A 23,156-nucleotide genomic window follows, 5' to 3' on the forward strand; every position below is an offset into this window, starting at 1 on the left:
ATAATATTTATGAAAATACAAATCCAAATGCCCAATGCAAGCCAGCTGCATTCCAGACCAGTTCAGCTCAATGACATATAATGTCTCCAACAATGCATGTAGTCCCAACGTAACCAATTTAAAAAATAAAGAGTGTGATGTAAATTATGTGTTTTATGCTGTAGAATAAAACGTGAAAGTATGTTGAGTTTGTGTTAGCCACAAACCTTATTTAAGCAATTTAACTGAAATCCCATTGAAAAAACCCATTGACTCATACATGACGTCATTTGTTCTATTTTGACTGCTATGCCATCATCAATAGTAAAGATAACCAATTGAAAAAGGCTTTAAGACCAAACAAAATCCTGATGTGACTAGAGTCCAACATCCAGCTGTGCAAGAAAATATCTGCCATTAATGAAGTCATCTTTCGCTACTGTATTGTTTTTAAATAGAGAAAACATTTGACAAGTAACTTTTATTCTAAATCTTGGACCTTTATTCTTGAAAGAAAACATGACCAATAAAAAAGTGTGAAGCACCGAAAGCAGACCATATATTAAAATCAAATTGAACACTATTTTGGCTATTGTTGTATCCATGTATTTTCAAATGTACTTTTTTTTTTACATGAGAGGCTAGAAAAATTGTGATGCTCTAAATTATTATTATTGTTATTATTATTATGTTTGAATTTTTTATTATTCAAATGGCCAAATTCTGACTGAGGATAGTTGTAAACTCAGTAGCTCTACACTCAGTATTTAAATCTCATAATTAAATAGAAAATAATGCAAATAACTGCAAATTTTTGAAAAAAAAGAACCAGCCCTTTCACCAGGCTGGCTACAGGCCTGCATACTACACTTTTAATGCTTATGCCTTCTTTTTTGAGCTTGATATCTCTGTTTGTCAAGTTTTGAAATCTTATAACTAACTTTATCTGTGTTCCACAGAAGCTTGTGGCTGTATCTAACACCATAAAACAGAAAAAAGTGCGCATAAGGTTGAAAACACTGCAATTACTCTGTCCATAAGAGCCACAAAATCATTTAAAAAGGCTTTTAACATCCCTCCACTAACTCAAACCTTTATATACATCTGCTTTCTTAAACAATTCTCTGATAAATAATTTTTTAGAAGAAGCAAATAATACATTTAATCTAGTTTTCTTTTTAAGCTAGGTTGTGTTTTTAAATCTAAATCTCTTGATTTTCTTGCAAATATTAAAAATAAAATCTAATGAGCCATTACCAATAAGCAACTTTAAACATATTTAGGCATACTGAAGTGCTAATTTACAGTCCCTTTTAATGTGGTTTCTCACCAAATAAATAATTACTGACAGGAACTTTAAACCATTTTTATTTTGTAATCCATTCCAGTGTACAAAACAATAATCCTGCCAAAAAGCTGAGCACTACAAAAGCATTACAGACAGCATTTTCAGTTCAGTCAATACATTAGATACAAGATTGCAGCAGCTGATTTATAAAAGCTGAGAAGAACATGTGCACAATGTTTTGCTTGAGATGTGAAATTAGATTTGCAATCTATTATACAGACCTGCTGTTAATGGTGGTCATTATTAGAAAATATCAGACCTTGAAAAATCATAACTGACCAAAGAAATGTATAAAGTGCTTCTGTGCTCAGCGTATATAAGTACACCCCTCACAAATATATCGCTAAATATACATTAGATTAGTCAGTACTGAAGCCAAATCTGGAGCTAATCTAACAAATTTTTACCAAATTTATATGTTATAGAGAAATATTAAATACAAATAAAAAAAAGAGGAAAAATCAAGAGAAGCAAAAAAAGGAAAGATTTAGTTGAAATTTTGTAGGTTGTATTTTTTTTTTAATATTTTGCTTGAATTTAATTGTATTGTCTTTCAATTTCTAAATATGTTTGGTGACTAAAATATTATTTTAATAAATGTATCTTTTGAATAAATCTGTTTTGTTTAAATGCACCAAAATACATTGCCTATATTCACTATGAAATGGATTAAAATATCCATTTTCAAAATGGGATTTACTCAATTATGCTGAGCACTGTAAATAGGCTATACATGTTTACTTTTTAGGATGGGGTTAATTTTTAGGGGTCAATGTCGTCTAAAGACTAAAAACCCCTGCCTATTTATACTTAAACTTTGGATACATTTTCAGGAGTTCTTTATCAGTTTTTTAATTGTAATTTTAAACTTAACATTAAAACAAACCTTTTTTGCTTCTTAAAAAGTAACTGGTAAAATACTCTTCTCACAGATCCATTGATAAGCAGCATCACAAGAATGATCAATCCATCCTATTAACTCAGGGTGTCTTTTTAAAGGAGTCAAAACACAGTTCTCTCTTGTCCCTCCATTGGGCTCAGTTATTGATCCAAAGGAAGCCCAGAACCTGCAACAGATCAACATCAGATGTTCAGTACTGCTGTGTGATAATGAAACTGGCCACGAGTATCAATTATTAGATCATAATCAGTTTAATTCAGTAATTTCTCACCAAGTGGTCAGTGTACTGCCATCAACCCATTTCCAACTGCCCTCTTTTTCGCTGTCAGTAAGACCAATCCAGAATTCCTCATTACGAGTGAGGGTCATAACAAAATCCTGAGTAGATTAAATAATCAGCAGACAATTCATCTGACCATCTCATACTTTCTACACACTCTCTCACTCACTTGTTCCTGTTGGTTGTTTATGGTGATCAGATCTGCTTTTCTGTCTCTACAGTCTCTTCTGCTTTCAAACCAGCTCTTCGACTCATTGGACAAGTAGTAAAAACTGGATTGAAAGTAAGTCCACCCAGCTGTTAATAGATCAAGTTTAGCTGTTAGTTTATTAGTCACTTTTACAATCACACATCTGAAGCTAACAGCAGATAATGAGCATTTATATGTGACCCTGGAGAACTAAATCAGTCATAAGTGTCCATTGTTTTGGAAATGATATATTTTCTAAACGGTGAACAAATAAGCTTTCCATGGGTGTATTAATTGTTAGGATAGGGCGATATTTGGCCTAGATACAACTATACGCTTATTTCATGCAGCCGCCATTTTAAAAGATGGAAGCGAGGCTGCGGTGGGAAGAATAGGATCAGCACTGTAAACATTACAACAACATGCTGTGGAATACAAACCTCCAGCTGTTGCCGTGCAGATATGGTGTAAACATCAACATTTAATATCATTCAGTTTAATTTAAGCAATTAAAAGCATATCAGGCATCAAACAAAATCATAATCCCTTTAAGAGTAATGCGCTTAAGTGTCCTTTTAGGCTTCAGTTCATGGCATCAGGTAAACACAGCAGGGATGCTTCCCTGCTTCACCCTACACTCTCAGAAATAAAGGTACATGAGCTGTCACTGGGGTGGTACCTTTTCAAAAGGTACACATTTGTACTTAAAGGGTCCATATTGGTACCTCAAAAGTATATATTAGTACCTAAACTTTTAAGAGGATCACTTTTGTACTTTTGAAGTACTAATATGTACCCTTAAGGTATTAATATGGACCTTTAAGGTACAAATTTGTACCTTTTGAAAAGGTACCACCCCAGTGACAGCTTACGTACCTTTATTTCTGTGAGAAAATTTCAACAGAAATGACTGCGATTGGCCATGAAAGTCTTCAGTTCACCGCTCTTAACTGAGTGCAAACACAAATACAAATACTCTGGAGCATTTTAAAGTCGCGAAGATCAGTCGATTGCTTGTCTGTGTTTGCGACTGGTGAACTGATGACCTTCATGGCTAATCACAGTCATTTCTTTTGAGCACTTGTGAATACTATGGCAAATCAGTGGTGTTTAAGAATGCGCTCAACGGCACTTAAATGTTAGTGGGAAATTGACGCTTGTTTTTATTTCAGTGCCAAAATTCAGTATCGTGACATGTCTAATATAGTGAAAGAATCAGTTCATTCCTTAAAGTTTGATAAATGGCATCTAAAATGTGTGTTTGGGAAAGAAAACATTAGCTAACTAGTGCCATTTTCCTTAACTTAGCTCAAAATGAGGTCTGATATCCATTTTTATTTTCATTATCTATTCAGAACAGACTTTTGGATCACTCGGAATACAGTGAAATGATAAATTTGTGTCACTTTCTCTTCACTGATAAGATATACAGCCAGGTATACAACGTTTCTATGTGACTCCAGGCGATACTTCTGGGTTTCTTCCCACCGCAGCCTCGATTTTACTTTTAAAATGGCTCAAAACAAATTTGTTCAAATAAAGTTCTTTATAAACACATAACACAACTTAAAATAGATTTTTTATATTTCTAAAGATTTTTGGCATAAAATAAAAATCAATAATTTTAGATCCATAATGTGTAGTATTGGCTATCCATAATGAAGCATTATGAGTCTACAACCAACTCCAATATGCTGTAACTGCACATATTAAAGACATTTACCAATAATCTGATGTTGCTTTATAAGTTGGTCTCTGTCTTTCAGAAGGTTTTCAATATTTGTCATTAGCTCATCTCTGTTTCCTGTGAGGTTGGCGATTTTAGTTAGTAGCTGGCGTCTCCCTTCAGGGCAGTTTGACTTGTTTGTATAGATGTACACACTCAGCCCTATGACTGCAGTCAGCAGAAGAAAACACAGCAACAGCAAACACACTAAGGCTGCTCTGGAGCTTCTTGTCTTCACTGGATCACTTCCTGAAGAAGGCAGACATTAATATAAATGTTTGTTTTTTATCAGACAAAACTGAAAATGTTGATAGGTTGTGTATTTTAGTATGTAATATGTTATGGGTGCAATCATACAAATGTCATTACTTGTGCATGAGCCCCAAGTCAAACAGCTGAAACATCTGTTAAAAGGATCCTGCTGAGCTAAGTAAACACACAATAGTTTGTTTGTAGTTGGTAAGGGTGTGAACTTGGTCTCACGGTTTGGTTCGGTAACGATTATCATGCCATTGATTCGGTTCAATTCAATATCTTGGTGCATCACGGTGCATTGATGATGCTTTCCATACACAATTGTATATTTTAAAACAGCACAAGAATTCTTATATTAAAATGTAGAATTTTTAAATGCATTTTATATGTATTTGTAAATCTAGTCCTTTAATAAAAGCAGTCATAAATATGAACGTACATGCCGAGAATAACATCAGCACCTAAAATTAAAGGTAAATAATACCCCACATGCTTTTTCATTGGTCATGCGCTCAACAGAAAGGGCTGCGATTGGCTCTAATGCCCTGGCGCTGTTTACCGATGAGTGACACTGATAAACGGCAGCACAGCAGCTATCACAGCTGATCCATGATAGACACGGTGGAGAAAACTCGCTTTGCAGACGCACTCGTGTCTAGATCCACAAATATCACCATAACAGCCGGGATGAAAAGAAACGTCACGCCAGCTGGTCAAAGGGGCCACAGTAAGAGAGAGAGAGAGAGAGAGAGTGAAATGGAGTTAACTTTTAATTTCTCCATAGCAGTGAAAAGGGTTTCTGCTGTAACTTCAGTGTCAGGAAACACACGCAGTGAATTGTGCAGAGTTTCTGCATTTTAATTACTCACGTTCGCCTCCCTCACCATAGTATTCTAACTTGACACAGCGCATATGAGATAAATGACGTCCGTATGTAATAACCCGTTAGGATTACCGCTCTCTGTCAGGTGACGTCACCCTCGTAAATGCTGAGTTGCATTATGGGACATTGCCGCCATTTGTGGGGCATCTGAGTTAATGGTAGCGTTATATGGTTTTAACGTCTTTCGCAGAGTAAATACAGTGTTATGTTCTTGTTGTGTTAAGGGCTGTAATAGTAAATCACACAATCAAAAAGGTAAAAAAATTATCAAGATGATAGAAATTTTTAATTTTCCACTTGTAATAAAGAATATGGACAGAATGTACCAGTAATAACAGATGTATCGGGTGTCCTGGGCTGCAGCAGAGAGACGAAGAAATATATATATTTTGCCAGCATATCTCTGTTTATGCATGTTTGCTCTTGACATTTTCACAAAGGTAACTATGGCAGAAAAGCAACTTTACAATTGTCATTGCTTGAGCTTCATATAATTATTTTAATTTAATGTAACACTTTAGTTTTGGAGATAGACCTGCATTTTAAATCTCAGTGCATATAGATTCAAGATTGTAAAGTGATTGATTGTTACCCAGATAGCATACGAATATGGGCCACTTTAGGCAGTTATGCGGCTCTGGTGGTATTCCTTCGGCCCAGACAAAATGAATGTGAGCCTTAAGTGGCCCACCTGTGCAATGGCAAAGGGGGGCCAAAGATTCAAATTCATAAATGGGCCATTTAAGGCAAAAATTTGGCACTTATGGCAAAATGTAATCTGAATGTGAGCCTAATGTGGCCCATGTGGCAAATGATAAATTTGGCCCAAATGTTTGAGGACAAATGTGAGCCACAGTTGGCAAAAACTTGCCATAGTCATTTAAGGATAATCTGGGTCTAAACCTAAAGTGGCTCACACGTGTAAGTGCAAATGTGGCCCAGTTATCTTAAGACAAATGTGGGCCACTTTTGGCAAATATTTGGCACAGTAAGCTCTGGCTATTGCGGTTCAAAGCCTAATGTGGCCCAGAGAAGATATGGCAATTGTGGCCCAGTTATTTTAAAACATATGTGGGCCACTTTTGGCTAATATTTGGCACAGTAAGCTCTGGCTAATGTGGATTTGAGCCTATAGTGGCCCAGAGAAGATATGGCAAATGTGGCCCAGTTATCTTAAAACATATGTGGACCACATAGACTAAAGTCAATCATGGAGAAAAGTGTTTGCTTTATTTGGGCCCTGAACCTCTTAATATAATTTTTTTGGGGGGGACTGCTGTAATTTTTTAGAACTTTGCTTGAAAATTTTATTAATTACAGCAAACAAGCCAAGTAAAAAAAACAATAAAATTAAGTGAGGCACAATCTGTGATAAAATAGTATAATTCACTGATGTTAACCAATGTTTTAATCCATTATTAAAAGTAACGTGATAACATGCTTGCACATGCCACAGAATTTTGAAGGTTTATAAGCTAAAAAAATTCTATGATTCAACTTCTGCTTACAGAGACATTAATAATCAGCGTATGAACCTCAACAACAGTGACAATTAACAACATGAACAAAACTTACAAACAGCAGACTAAAAGTGACGAAACCAACAACGTCAACATAAACAGCAGAATCAACAGCAAATATTAGCATCATTAAGCTATAAAATGTATTCATACTGCAATGCATGCTGGGATTTTTGTACTTTTTGTACTTTTTGTACCCAGCAAGTGTAAGGTGTAGGCCAGATCTGGGCCAGAATAAAAGCAGAATGTGGCCCAGAATAGGCTCAGTTCTGGTTCATTTGGTTGAATTCTGACTGACATGTGGAATGTCTATGGCTTAATTGTGGCCCATATCTGGCAAACAGGAGTGGACCGCCCTATTGCCTTTGTTCCACGCGGTATGTGGACCGGATTTGAGCCACATGAATTTTGCTATGTGGGTAAAATATTGTAAAAGATTTTTTTCACCTAAGTTACAACTTACATTTGCTGTGCTACATGGACTTCAGTAAAGTCTCCTCCTCGTAAGATCTCATTTTACTTACTTATTTTATATATTAGCATAATCTAATACATTGTCAAGCAGCTCATTGATAGTGAGTAAAATACATCAAAATCTAATAGTGTGTTTGTGTTTGTACCTGTTTGATTTCAATTAGTGCATCTGTCAAGATAGATATGAAATAGCTTTGGAGAAACAGTTGTGGCCTAATGGTTAGTGAGTTGGACTGGTAGCCCAAGGTTGCTGGTTTAATTTCCAGTCTTGAATGTGGGGGAATGAATGAACTGCACTCTCTCCATGTTGTACACTCCAAAAATACTTTTGCTGCTTGTTTAAACTAATTATTTGTAATCTCCAGGTTGGAGGAAGTTCAGGTGGAGGGGTTCGGGTATCTTGGGGTTTTGTTCACGAGTGAGTGAAGGATGGAACGTGAGACTGATAGGCGGATAGGTGCAGCGGCAGCAGTAATGGGGTCAATGTATTGGTCCATTGTGGTAAAGAAGGAGCTGAGCCAAGAGGCAAAGCTCTCGATTTACTGGTCATTCTATGTTCAAATTAATTTCCTTCGCAGGGTGGCAGGGTGCATCCTTATAGATAGGGTAAGGACATCTGTCACCAGGGAGGAGCTCGGAGTAGAGCCACTGCTCCTCCACATTGAGAGACGTCACCTGAGGTGGCTCGGGCATCTGTTTCAGATGCCTCCTGGACACCTTCCTAGGGAGGTGTTCCAGGCATGTCCCACCGGGAGGAGGCCTCAGGGAAGACCCAGGACACGCTGGAGGGACTATGTCTCTCAGCTGGCCTAGAAATGCCTCTGGATCGCCCCAGAGGAGCTGGAGGAAGTAAAGGGAAGTCTGGGGTTCCCTCCTAAAACTGCTGTCCCTGTGACCCGGCCCCAGAAAAAGTGGATGAAAATGAATGAATGAATTTACAATGAGTTGAAACGATACAAATTTTAAGTTTTTTTTGAGACAACTTAATAATTATATGTTCAATTTACTAAAATTTGAAAATAAAATGAGGTTAACTTAATCAATTTGAGTTGGGATGACATGAAGGAATTGTGTGGAAGCCAGCATTTTATACAGTGTATACAGTAGCTCAAAGTGCTCTTGAGCAGACACCTAATTACTAATAGCTGCCTACTACTCTGGGTGTGTCTGGGTGCTCAGTATGCTCAGTGTTTATACGTGTGTGCTCTCACTCACAATGTGTGTGTGCACTTGGATGAGTTAAAAGTAGAGGACTAATGTCGAGTATGGGTAAAAACCATACTTGACAAAGCTCATTTCACTTTAATCTTTTGATTCAGTTCATAAAAGTCAGTGAATCAGCTGCAGCACTTTTGCACACAGTATAATATAATCAGCGAATAACTTCCATTTCAGATTGTTTTCCTCAAGATATCAAATGACTACAGGAAACTCCAGAATATAATGAAAAACAAAACAAACAATTACAAAAAATAATAATCACTCATTGTAGCCAATTTCTGATTTTTACACTGTCACTTAATGAACACCACATATACAATATACAAATATATGACAAAGACTAAAGTGATTACCTGTATTTTGAAGTGGTTGTTGAGTGTTTGATCTTGTCCTATAGTCATGGTTTCCCACAGAACCTGCATTTACATACAAATCCTCCATCTTCACCACTCGCTTTCTGTTCATTCCCGCAGACTCCGTATCGTTCATATTCTCATAAATATCCTCAGCCATGTCTGCTCTATAGTGTAAAAAACTGTTACGATTGTTGTTCCTGTTTAGATGTGTTATAGTCAGCACTCTTCACTCTTAACACTGTTTGTTAAACCCGTGGTTAGTATACAACATCAGATTTGACATCAACCACATCCTGTAAGATTAGAACCATCTATAAACTCATGAACTTATATTAAAATATTTTCTAACCATAATACTTTTTTCAGCAATTCAAATATTTAAAGCTGTAATTAAAACTACTGTAGGTTTTACTTTACGTCTATATTTTTGTGTGTGAATTATTAAGGAAGTGAGATCTGTCTTTCTATTGCACACTTGTATCGACTTCTGTGCTTCTTTGAGAGTCTATTTTAAGAGGACTTTTTTTAAATACCAAAAGGGAACTGAACAAGGCACAAAGTCCCAAATCATGCAAACACCACTTATCATTCCAGAAAAAACTTGAACATATGGGATTGAACATATTTAAATTCGACAAGAGGAGGAGACATGATAAAAAGATTAAAACAGAGAGAGACTTTTTGGATCTATACGTTAAAAGCAACTAGATTCCCAGGTCTAAATGGTGAATTAGACTTTTCTTCATTTTTGTAAAACAGTTTATCCATAGATGATCCACTGATTATCATCATACATTGTAGAATGTGTTTGTATTTTCCCATGTGTACATGTTTTTATACGTGTATGTGTGTATATATGTGTATGTGCACATGTAAATGTGTTCGGAAGTATGTATGTACATGCCATGTTTAAGCATTTTTTGTATATCTGTGCATGGTTTAAAGTCACCCTCTATCTATGCTGAATTAATGATGATAGTTGACTATGTCGGTTAAATTATTTGAGTATTGTAGAGACGTTTGAATGAGTCATGTGACCTTAGTACTCAAAAGAGACTCTAAACGCACCTGATCACTGTTTACCCTGATGAAGGCAGATCTCTGCCGAAACGCGTAGGTTTCTTTTAAGATTAAGCCATGTGAATGAAGGCTATTTAAATTTTCCACATATTCTGAGTGCCTTGGACTAATTTCTTTTGACCACTTATCATTATTACAACCAGAACTTGCAATTACTAAAACTACAACCAAAATTAATCTGAAAATAAAGTGTTTATTCAGATTTATGATTGATATTTCAAACAAATTAATGATTTAATCCAAAATTGTGCACCTCTATGCTATCCTGCCATGTTTTCAGTGTTCCACATTGTTAGTACATGGCTAATATTTAAATTTAAACAGTTTTTTCTCTGTTGATCAAGATTGGGGTACTACGGAGACCTGGAAGGGACATAATGGTGGGGTAAAATATGGGTGAAAAAAAAGTTGTTGGTAGAAAAAAATATTTCTACCATAGAAATATGATAGGATTTTTTTTTTTTTTTACGTTTTTGCGTTCCCTCGCAAAACTGTTGTACAACAAACACTTTCTGTTCACTTCATACATGTCAACCCTCTCGTTTTTGCCGGGATTCCCCCGTATTTTACCATTCTATCCCGCTATCATCCTATCATTAAGTATTTTCCCATATTTCTCCCATTTTTTTAATCGCGAAATTACATTGAAATTAATATAAAAATCTCTGCTTTAACGTTCTTTCTATTAAAGCTGTGCGTCGATCAACCTCTGCAACCTCATCAGTGAATGCATGTATAAGCGGCCTACTGATGGACATGCTCTGTAGGCCTATAATAAACTGATCCCAGATCAGCTTCTGTACACATAAAGATGAGCTAAAGTGCAGGACACTTTGGGATTCGGGTGTATGTTTAAACAGACAAATACACTTAATAATATGTAAACATGTCAGTCCTATGTATTTTATTTTAAACACAACAAATTTTCTCTTAAATAAGCATAAACAGCTACTAAAGTAAACGAATGCTTTCATTATAGATCTGTGCACTCTTAAAGTAACATCTCTGTTATCAAACAAGTGAAGAGCAGCAAATGAATCTCTCATTTTGTTTTGTTTGATAACAGAGATGTTACTTTTAGAGTGCACAGATCTATAATGAAAGCATTCGTTAATATATTCGATAAAAGAATGCTTTCATTATAGATCTGTGCACTCTTAAAGGGCACCTATGGTAAAAAATCTACTTTTCAAGCTGTTTGGACAGACACATGTGCATGTATGGTGTATAGACCGTCATATTGGGGTGATATAAGCACACCCAGTGCTTTTTTGTCAATTTAACAACATAAAAAACGGTGGACCAATTCGAGCTGTTTTCAAATCGACCGCTACCTGACGTAGGAGAGCGGTCCCCCCGCCCACCAATATTGATTGACAGGCGCATCATCATATCCTCAGTTTGTTGATTCACGTCCGCCATTTTCAGCGTGAGTCGAAGCGATATCACTAAAGGAACACCCTAGCTCTATTTTTAGATGCAAGGCACATTGGGCTCAACACAAGAGCAATATTCTCCACATTATCGCTCTAATCAGAATTATAGGTTGTATCTTTAGGTAGGTTTGCAAACATGTGTACTTCTCATTGAGTCTACCTTATACTTCAGCCGTTTGCATTTCTCGTGATCCCAGAATCTGTTACATCTGTTAACATCTGTTATCAAACAAAACAAAATGAGAGATTCATTTGCTGCTCTTCACTTGTTTTATAACAGAGGTGTCACTTCAAAAGGCATGTACAGGAGCTGATCTGAGATCGGTTTATCATATGGAGAGCGAACAACAGTTTTGCGAGGGAGTGCAAAACATCTTTGTGAAGGAACACAAAAACAAAGAAAACATTTTCATATCACTCAGTGATTTCAGTGGTTGAGTGATTTCACTCAGTTTTTCCCTGCCATCATGTCCCTTCTGGGTTTCCGTAGTAGACCATGAGGATGAAAAAAATGATGGAAAATTTTTTTTATAAAAAAGTACAAAAAAATGTGTCTTTGTCTTCATAAAGCTAAGCAAATTCTAATCGTCTTTTTTTCTTCTTCTTAGAAACAGGTTGATGGACATACTGAAAATGGATGACACAGGGCCATGGAAACCTTTGGAAAAAAACACTCTGTCAAGTTTTAATTGGTATTTATGAAGTTCTACATATAGATGTTGGATCTATCGAGGGCAACATTACTCACTGAGTGCCAAACATCTTGTAGCCATGCACCACAGATATGCCACAGATACTCACCCTCAAGTGGTTCCAAACCTTGATGAGTTCTTTTCTTCTGTTGAACACAAAAGAAGTTACTTTGAAGAAAGTCTATTGACTTCTAGTAGGAAAAACAAATACAGGTTACAATGGGTAAAGGATTTCAGCTTTCTTCAAACAGGTTTGGAACAAGTAAAGAGAATTTTTGGGTTCCATTGTGCATTGTACAAGTCATAATTGCTTAAAATCTTTTTTAACCTTAAGGTCTCTTAAGATGGATGTTGCTTCTTCACTGATGTGCTGTACCACAGCAGAAACCAGCATCATTATACAGACTGATACAGACTGTTCCACACAAAAGAGTTTGGGACACTGTAAGGGTCGGGCAGCTATTGATCTGTGTTCAGGTTCAGAATAGGTGAACTGTACATTATCATTTGTTTAAATAATCCATTTATGAATTGGAAATCTGAATCATTCTTTTTACATGGCCATATTGTTTATAAGCAGGTAAATAATATTTTAGAGTCTTTTTAGGAATATTTTAGAGTAATTTTAGGAATTTTTAAATGAAGCTCTTAGATGAATACAACTTAAGAAATAAGAATCAATGTGTGGATGTCAAATTGATGTCAAGATTTTGACATCAAATCCTTTTGCATTTTTTAACATATTTTTAATGCCAATGTTTGATCTTTGAATTTTGATGTTATTTTGACATCAAGGTGCCCACTGAGTTGGCTTCAAAGCGAAATAGCTGGACATGAACATATAGGAAAATATAGATAAACAGAAATATGCAGATTTTAGAAGTAATTTTCTAACACCATTTAGCGTTGAGGTTTTTGAATCTGAACACTTTTTATACTGCCATATATCATTTTTCTGTATTGGAAGAATTTGCAATAATACAAGTGAGGGAGAATGAGGCAAGGTTCAAAAAACGATAAGCAGAGAATACATGTATTTTATTTAAATGAGAGATAATGATCATGATCTGACAGTAAAAAAATGTCTAATGTTTTGAGCTGTCAACATGTCTATTTTGGTACTGAAATAACATTCCAATCAGGCAATCAGAATGATACATTTACAGTTAATGTTAAGTTTAGCTTTAGAAGTTATGTACTTACATGATTGATATCTAACTATTATTCCTCTTTAATTCAGAGTTAGTTTTGAGTTCAGGGGTAGGAATTTAGAGGGATGGATTACTTTTTTGAACAGAAATGTAATTTCAGGATTAAAGCAGATGTTACTTCAGGATCGCATCGTATTTTGCAAATCACACCCACCTCCTTGCTTTATCAGGGGTAGCCACAGCAGAATGAACCATTAATTACTCTGGCAACCAAACACTTATCCATAGTGTCGTCTCTATTCATTCACCAGAAAGTTTTGCATTTCCTTCTGTGGTCATAAGTAAAAGAGGTTTGAAATACCTTTCCAGTGATGGTCCTACTGTAGCTGTACTCACTGTACGATGGAGCTGTACTCGATGATTGACGTTCAGATGAATATGAAAGTATGTGCTGCTCTATTTCCTCTCTGACAAAAATAACCACAAATATGAGAGTGGTGAGAAAGCAGCTATTGAGTTATGTTATCGCATTGATGTTTGACGCTTGAATTCACCAGCATCACGTAGACAGAAGGGGTAGCTTAATTAAAATCACGTTGCTAAGATAGTTTGATTATAGATCTTAATTTAGATTAGACTAGTTGGAATGAATCAGTTCTTTTGCGTGACACATTGACATTACAGAGCACTTTTTCAATATCATTTAAATATTTTCATTGTCATTTAACACAAGCAAATCTTTTTTTAGAATTAACTTTTTGGTGATAGGTAGATCATTGGGGCAGCACGGTGGTTAAGTGGTTAGCAGTTTCACCTCACAGCATTAAGGTCGCTGATTTGAGTCCTGGCTGGGTCAGTTGGCATTTCTGAATGGAGTTTGCATGTTCTCCCTGTGTTTGCATTGGTTTGCTCTGGATGCTCTGGTTTCCCCCAAAGTCCAAACACATGCGCTATAGGTGAATTGAATAAGCTAAAATGGCCGTTGTGTGTGTGAATGTGAGAGTGTATGGATGTTTCCCAGTACTGGTTTGCAGCTGGAAGGGCATCCGGTGCGTAAAACATATGCTGGATAAGTTGGCGGTTCATTCCACTGTGGCGACCCCTGATGAATAAAGGGACTAAGATGAAGGAAAGCTAATGAATAAAAGGTAGGCCATTACTATCACCGCAATGATAGAGCTACAGACTCTTAAATCTGCAAAGTTCAAACCTGACAAATCTCTGATACAGATGTGTGCTCTGGAGTATTTGGGTTATTTGGAGTTAGAAACCTGCTAAATATACAGTTGAAGTCAGAATTATTAGCCCCCCTTTTATTTATTTATTAAATATTTGCCAAATGATGTTTCACAGCAAGGACATTTTCACAGTATGTCTGATAATATTTTTTCTTCTGGTAAAGTCTTATTTGTTTTATTTCAGCTAGAATAAAAGCAGTTTTTAACTTTTTAAAAGCCATTTTAAGGTCAAAATTATCAGCCCCTTTAAGCCATATATTTTTTTAAGTCTACAGAATAAACCATCATTATAACTTGCTTAATTACCCTAACCTGCCTAGTGAACCTAATTAACCTAGTTAAACCTTTAAATATCACTTTTAGCTGTATAGAAGTGTCTAGTAAAATATTATTTACTGTCATCATGACAAAGATAAAATAAATCAGTTATTAGAAATGAGTTATTAAAACTATTATGCTTGGAAATGTGTTGAAGAAATCTTCTCTCTGTTAAACAGAAATTGGGAAATAAAATAAACAGGCTAATAATTCAAGGGGCTAATAATTCTGACTTTAACTGTATATGCAAATTCTTCTTCCTCCTTGAAAAAACATGTATAGGGAAATGTTTGCTTATACCATGTGCTGCAAGGATACTGTGTTGTTTGTATTCTTGCCGGTATGTCGTTTTGCAAGTTTCTTTTTCCTGTTGAAGATTTAAAGAATGTTGGAGCCAGTATCCATTTGCATTCATAGTAGGAAAAAAAGCTATGGAAGTCAGTGGCTACACGTAAAATTCTTCAGAATATCTTCATTATCTTCAATCAATCAATCAATCAATCAATCAATCAATCAATCAATCAGTCAATCAATAAATAAATAAATAAATAAATAAATCAAAAATAAAGAAAAATGAAACTCGTAAAAGTCTGGAACATGTGAAGTGTGAGCACATGAAGACATAATTGTAATTTTTGGATGAACTATTCATTTATTTTCCTTCGGCTTAGTCCCCTTGTTCAGCAGGGGTCGCCACAGTGGAATGAACCGCCAACTTATCCAGCATATGTTTTACACAGCGGATGCCCTTCCAGCTACAACCCAGTACTGGGATCATCCATACACACTCATTTACACACATACACTACGGCCATTTTAGTTCATTCAATTCACCTATAGTGCATGACTTTGGGGGAAACCGGAGCACCCGAAGGAAACCCACACTAACACGGGGAGAACATGCAAACTCCATACAGAAATGCAACTGACTCAGCTGGAACTTGAACCAGTGACCTTCTTGCTGTGATGTGACAGTCAAACCACTGAGCCACCGTGTGGGTGAACTATACTTATTAAGAATAAGAAAAGAAAACAATAAACATATTATTTTAGTAGGATTTTTAACATTGATGCAAAAAACAAAACAATACAATAATATAATTAATAATAATAATATTAAATAATAATAAAAAAGGGAATGGATCATCTTTATAAAGAGATATATACAACATATGTTGCATAAATACAGTATATTAAACATATAACATAGATAACAATACTCACACTTATTTTACAAAGCCAGCGACATCAAAATATATGTGCGAAATAAAAGTGAGGATTGACAAACCTAAATTTCCAAATACTCTCAAGATAGATCCCCATGTGGCTTCAGCTTTTTTTCTGTGAGGTTTCAAGAAGTAATTATTCCATTCGAATAACATAAAGTAACTTGTTAAACCATCTCTAATAACAAGGAGTCTTTGGAGATTTCCAATTAAGTAAGATCATCTTTTTAGCTGTAATCATGCCAACAATCAGGACATGCTGTTGAGTTAAAGGGAGGACGTCTGTTATATTAGAATATCCAAAAATAGGTGAACTATACTTTTAATTATTGTAACCTACTGTAAATAGCGATTAAAAAGTCATGCTATAATAAAAACAATAATAATACTGTGACAGTGGAATCTAAATAAAGTCACAATGAAGCAGGAATCAGTATACACCAAAAAAGACTATTACTAAGCATATATATTCCAAATATCAAAGCAACACACTTTTCCAGAACCAAAAACAGTACAGAGTCAAAGAAAATGATCAATAATTTATTGAATAACAACAATAACTTGTTGAATAACATAAGTGAAAGATATTGGAGATTTCCCATTCTCACAATAAAGACGAATGGAAAAGCAACATGGGAGAGCAATACATATTTTTTCTCATAAACATTTACTGTGCCATAAAATATATACAACATTTCAACAGCATTTCCATAAAGATACATTCCTACACTGCAAAGAAAATCCTGGTTGCCTTAATTTTTAAGCTGAATCAAGTTAACCTTACAAGTCCATTGAACTTATATTATGTTAAACTGACGTAAAACAGCTTGGATAACATATAAAATTAAGTTAGAACAAGATTAACTTTAACTTTTAACTTAAGTTTAGTAAGTTACAATGACCTAAATCATATGCTGTCAGGACTAATTGATCATAGAATTTTTACAGTGTAATAATATGTCATTTTATAAGTGATGCTGATTAGAAACTAATGATAAGATACGTATCTTAGTAAACATGACAATATGTGACAATATATACATCTTTTTCTTTACATTAGAAAAAGCAAACTTAAATAGCATTGTGTTTGAGCACAAAATACATCAAAAGAAATGTAAAAACAATGGCATTGTTCAATATAAATGCATAATAAAAAGACCAATCGATAGTAAGTATATAAAACCCCAATGCTGAGATATTGCTTATGATTTTCCTCATTTTAAGGACACCGACATTTTGGCAGCAGTTTATTAAGGGTTTATATATTTCTAGTGTGAACAAGAGCGATTTGTAGATCTCGTTCTTTCATTTCTCTGGACATTTGACACCAAACACAGGGTCTGCAGAATGTGGACAACACGCAGTCGTTACACATGGTGCCCTGCAACAAAAAAAAAAAAAGAACAAAAAAGTTACATTGGTTAACTTTTTAACATCAAAAGGTTTCAGATCTCGAAATGCAAAATGGGTAAATAAATGAGAAGAACCAGATATTTCCAACACAATCTCACGGCAATTCGTAACTTTTTTTTTAGTGGCTAATTCGTACGAATTGGTACGATCTAATTCGTACAATTTAGTACGATTTGCTCATCCTCCAATGACGGTTGGGTTTAGGGGCGGGGTTAGGTGCCTCCTTTTTAAAATCGTACCATTTCGTACGACTGAACTCGTACGAATTCGTACGAATTAGCCACTAAACTGTCAAAACGTAAAATACTTACGTTTTCTCATGAGATCAGGCTGGATATTTCACTAGTAACAAAATCAAATTGTGATCCACCTTTAACAATTTTTTTAAATAGTATTTAATTGTTAAATTCTACTACTTATTGTCTCTTGCTTTTAATACTCCTTGATTAATGTTTTTTATTCCTTTTAATTATTAACAGTTCCCGTAAAATTTTCTTTTCTGTCTTTATTAATTCAATGTACAGCACTTTGGTCAACTTAGATTGTTTTTAATTGTGCCCAGGGGGTAACAATCTGGGGGGACGGGGGGATACGTCCCTCTCACTTTTAGAGACAGACCATTTAGAAACAGGTGATTAATAATTATATGAATGTATGATCACATACAGCAGTCCCCCGCACTTTTAATATGTCCGCTACTCCCCTGATTGTGCCTTATTGTATTATAACATTGTATTGTACTTATTTATTACTAATATGGAACAAATTAGTACCGGTATTGATGAATAAATACTAGTATCTGATAAAAAAAGAACTACTATTTATTTAATCATTAAATAACTAAGTATCTTATAAGTTAGTATGTATTACAGTACTTGTTTTTTTAAGTACTTTTACTTAATAAATAAGTAAATGATTTACTAGTCGCAACTATGCAGGTAGCAACAGATTACATAAACAAAGACATTTAAAAACTGAAAAACTAAAACCTAAATCCCATGTACAACATGTCAAACAAATTATGTGTTAAGGGTTGCTCAAACAGGCAGCACGGTGGCTCAGTGGTTAGCACTGTCACCACACAGCAAGAAGGTTGCTTGTTCATGCCCCGGTTGGATCAGTTGGCATTTCTGTGTGGAGTTTGCATGTTCTCCCCATGTTGGCTTGGCTTACCTCCGGGTACTCCGGTTTCCCCCACAGTAAATTGAATAAGCTATATTGGCCGTAGTGTATAGGTGTGAATGTGAGAGTGCATGGGTGTTTCCCAGTACTGGGTAGCAGCTGCAAGCACATACGTAAAACATATTCCGGCGTCGCCACAGCAAAATGAACCGCCAACTTATCCAGCAAGTTTTTTATGCAGCGGATGCCCTTCCAGCCGCAACCCATCTCTGGGAAACATCCCCACACACTCATTCACACACATACACTACAGACAATTTAGCCTACCCAATTCACCAGTACAGCATGTCTTTGGACTGTGGGGGAAACCGGAGCACCTGGAGGAAACCCACGCGAACGCAGGGAGAACATGCAAACTCCACACAGAAACGCCAACTGACCCAGCCGAAGCTTGAACCAGCGACCTTCTTGCTGTGAGGCGACAGCACTATCTACTGCACCACTGCGTCGCCTGCACTAATAAATTTCAAGTAAATTTTACATTCTTATATCAGATACAGTTAACTTGTCAGTATCATGTAAAATGTACTTAATGTTTAATCTAACACTCCTAAATTAACGAAGTAAAAGTTAATTGATTATCTTTAATTTTGAGTCTATATTTATTCAAATTAATCAAGTAATATCAAGTTCATGTTTCAGCAAAAACAACACTGCTTTTTTAAAAATAATTTAAATAAATCTTATTAGTTACAAATTAGTACATCTGGCATAACTTGTTTAATTAAAACACACATTTCCACTGACTTGGAACTTGTTATTTTACTTTAGTTTAAGCAAATTGAACCCAAGAGCAAATTTACTTTTAAAATCCTTACTGATCTCAGAATTAGCGTTAGCATAGCTATGGCTCTTTGAGAGAAGGCTCAAACATTAACGTTGAAAAAAAATGTCAAGATCCAAAGCACGAGTGCTACTCTTCTGAAAGGCGGTAACCTCAAAACTAAAAACACTTACTCAAAACTCTTCTTAAACTCTAACAAGTCTTTATCTTAAATTTAAACACCTAAGATTGCTTTTATTTTCTAAATATTCTACTCTTAATTCAGTCCCATACGAAGCATTCTGGGAACTACATATCCATTATGACATATCAAATATTAAAATTTACCTAATATTACTAAGTTTGAATGATTAGAAAATATTTAAATAATACAAGTAAATGAATAATATTAATTAACTCTTTCAACTCATTTCATTTATTACATGAAGTAAATGTGTAAATATTAAATATTTACTTAGAAAATTCTAGTTATCCTTGACACTTAATTTTACAATTTAAAAATTATGAGAGTAAATTTAGGTGACCCAGTGGCGCAGTAGGGAGTGCTGTCGCCTCACAGCAAGAAGGTCGCTGGGTCGAGCCTTGGCTCAGTTGGCGTTTCTGTGTGGAGTTTGCATGTTGTCACTGTGTTCGCGTGGGTTTCTTCCGGGTGCTCCCCAGTCCAAAGACATACGATACAGGTCAATTGGGTATGCTAAATTGTCCGTAGTGTTTTTGTGTGTGGATGTTTCCGAGAGATGGGTTGCGGCTGGAAGGGCATCCGCTGCATAAAAACATGCTGGATAAGTTGGTGGTTCATTCCGCTCTGGTGACCCCGGATTAATAAAGGGACTAAGCCGAAAAGAAAATGTATGAATAAGAGTACATTTATTCGATTTACCACACCAAAAAGTATTTTCTTTCAGTGTACTTAATGGAAAAATACTTATGAAAAATGAAAAAATACTCGCTATTTACTCATCCTGAAGTGGATCCAAGCTTTTAAGAGATTCTTTCTTCGGTTGAACGCAAAAGAGAAAATTTTAAAGAAAGCGGAAAACCTGCAACCCCTGACTCCCATGTAAAAAATGTTGGGTTCCACACAATCGATTTGTGTTTGGACAACATGAAGGAATTAGGTTAACTTATTATAAAATTTTATTAACAAATGTAAGTGGATTGAAAATAGTTGTGCTTTTAAAAAAAAACCTCAAGAATTCTGTTGTTTCACCACATTTTAAATGAGTAGTTTGAACAAACAGCAAACGTTATTTTTTTGAGTATAGGAAAAAAATACAATGGAAATGACTGGTTACTGGTTTACAGCTTTCTTCAAAACATCTTCTTTTATGTTCAACAGAAGAAAGAAAACGTGATGGGTTTAGAACAAATGAAGGGTGAGTTAATAATGAATGAATTTTCATTTTTGACTGAACTGTCCCTTTAAAACATATACATTGTAATTTATAGTTACTGTGAAATAGTGTATCAATTTAAATTCCTGCTTTGCAGATCTCACCTGTATGCCATACCGTTGTCGCATCGAGGTCCTAATCGACATGGTGATGGGTGGAATAATTCCGCCACAGAACATATCCAGCAGAGGGAGACATAAACACTCACCATAGTTTTTGGCTTGAATGCATGTGTAACACGAGAAACACCAGAAAGCAAAGCAACCTGTTCGCATAAAAACAAAAAAGGACACAATAATAACATGTATTAGATTATTTTGCATGGTATTGAAAACTACAAACTATGTAGACTATTGATTAAATGTATCAGCAGGTAGCTCAAATGTGTTGTTGTTTTGAGATGTTTCTGATGACAGCAGCATTTCTCAAAATACTTTATAGCTGGGGTGAATCATTCCCTTAAATTCCACTTGTTTTTGTAATAGTACGTAAAATATACTTACATTCAGGCACGTCATAGCAGCAATCACAGATATCTGAGCCCCATTGACTAGAATGGGCAGAGATCATCATAGGCTGGGGCTGCGTTATTACCATTACATTCGACATGCTTACAGCTAAAAATGTACAGGCAGAAAAGCATGATTTTAGTATCTCAAAAACATATTTAAATTAAGTGATGCTTAATTTAATAATAGTAATAATGCTAAACCTTAATTTATTCTAAATGTACACTGTAAACAATATCCGTTAATCAATGTTTTTACAAGTCTTTTCTGTTGGTTTATGGTTGTGAATTTCATTATTGGACTATTTTCTCTGCTCTGTCCGCTCATGATGTTTTGATTTAACAAAGTGACTTTTATTGACATTTTAGTAGTTTGAATGAAAATATAATGTATAAGAAATAATATGTAGATAAATAAGTCTGTAAAATAACAGAAAATGTACTGGCAGGTTTTTGTACCGAAATATACAACACCAACCCAGACTAAATATGTTCATAAAAGTCACTTTTTTAAGTTAAAAGTTGTTGGATAAAAGATCAATGTTCCATAATGTAATTCAAAAGCATAAATGATTGAGGAAAATGTAAAAAAAAATAGAAACATGAATCACAAAATAAGGAAAACTGTTAAATTTACAAATATTCTTACAGCGTCATAGATAGGTAAAAATATAGTGGTTAGATGGATATTGGGAAAGTCTAAAGACTTAAAATGACATTTAATCAGTCATTAATTAAACATTTAATTCTTTTTGTCCTAAATAAGCCTGACTTTTTTTTTTTTTGCTATATAAACTACTGCTACGGTGAACATTTTAATGGGTGTGTTCTGTAAATCATGGTCAATTAAAATAATTTGCCCAGAAAAAAGCTGTGGCATACTTTAATGTATGAAAAAACAATTACCTAAAATTAAACCCTGTATTACACTTTTATTATTATTGAAGCATCTTTTACTCATATAACATTATATGCATGTTAACACTTTAAAGTCCTTTGAAAATAGTGAAAATATATACAAAATATGTAAAATATAAAAACTACAAAATGCAGATAAGAGTACTGAAATATGATTCTCTGTATCAGAAAGTATACACTCACCTTTTTGTTAGCAGATCCAACGTCATGGAAAGTATCTACTGTTTCTAAATCTGCGATTAGTATCTTGCCTTTATACGGAGACAAAAGGAGAAAAGTTTTCACTCTAAAGATAAACTTCCTAAACCTGTTCAACCAGTTCACGCCAGCGTTTTTTAGGCATTACGTCTAAAATAAAATCACCCATGAAACAGGGTGGAGAACAACACTGAATGCTTCATTGCATGTAAAATTGATTGATATGGAAAAATATACAAGTGTTGATAAAATTGATTAATTCATAATGATAACGAATAATCATTCGAAAGCGCTCATAACAAAGAATCATTACAAGTATTTTGAAATTGTACAATCTAAGAAAGCAGTTGGCAAATGGACACATTACCTCACATCAAAATTAGCAGACTTCCTCATTGAGATTCGGTGAGGTTTGTGTCATATGACAGCAGTATTTTTAAGGCCTTTAGAACTGTCTCTGCTGAGGTAAAGGAATCCTGTTGGCA

At 35.0% G+C, this 23,156-nt stretch overlaps 2 protein-coding genes and 1 long non-coding RNA gene across 4 annotated transcripts in view; 1 reads left to right on the top strand and 2 right to left on the bottom strand.

Annotated features, from left to right (window-relative positions):
- The window catches only part of LOC130236273 (uncharacterized), a 29,315-nt gene extending 17,000 nt beyond the window's left edge, over window positions 1-12,315 (top strand). The window contains exon 3 of one of the 2 annotated variants that reach the window (XR_008838455.1): window positions 12,258-12,315. This is a non-coding gene — a long non-coding RNA (uncharacterized LOC130236273). Of the gene's footprint in view, window positions 1-2,729; window positions 2,770-12,257 lie in introns of those variants that run through there. The other variant, XR_008838456.1, reaches the window with a different exon arrangement.
- On the bottom strand, window positions 1,952-9,306 carry si:ch73-111e15.1 (hepatic lectin). Its single transcript, XM_056466943.1, has 5 exons — window positions 9,131-9,306; window positions 4,422-4,673; window positions 2,678-2,805; window positions 2,500-2,606; window positions 1,952-2,394 (listed from the first exon to the last, which is right to left on the bottom strand). The coding sequence occupies exons 1-5, from the start codon at window positions 9,288-9,290 to the stop codon at window positions 2,226-2,228; spliced, it is 816 nt and encodes a 271-aa protein (XP_056322918.1). The 5' UTR covers window positions 9,291-9,306; the 3' UTR covers window positions 1,952-2,225.
- A 4,483-nt stretch (window positions 12,316-16,798) lies between the features above and the next one.
- On the bottom strand, window positions 16,799-22,763 carry ponzr2 (plac8 onzin related protein 2). Its single transcript, XM_056467547.1, has 4 exons — window positions 22,657-22,763; window positions 21,551-21,664; window positions 21,152-21,312; window positions 16,799-17,655 (listed from the first exon to the last, which is right to left on the bottom strand). The coding sequence occupies exons 2-4, from the start codon at window positions 21,654-21,656 to the stop codon at window positions 17,533-17,535; spliced, it is 390 nt and encodes a 129-aa protein (XP_056323522.1). The 5' UTR covers window positions 21,657-21,664; window positions 22,657-22,763; the 3' UTR covers window positions 16,799-17,532.
- Window positions 22,764-23,156: the final 393 nt, after the last annotated feature.

Source organism: Danio aesculapii, chromosome 10 (assembly GCF_903798145.1).
Source record: "Danio aesculapii chromosome 10, fDanAes4.1, whole genome shotgun sequence".
Taxonomy (NCBI): domain Eukaryota; kingdom Metazoa; phylum Chordata; class Actinopteri; order Cypriniformes; family Danionidae; genus Danio; species Danio aesculapii.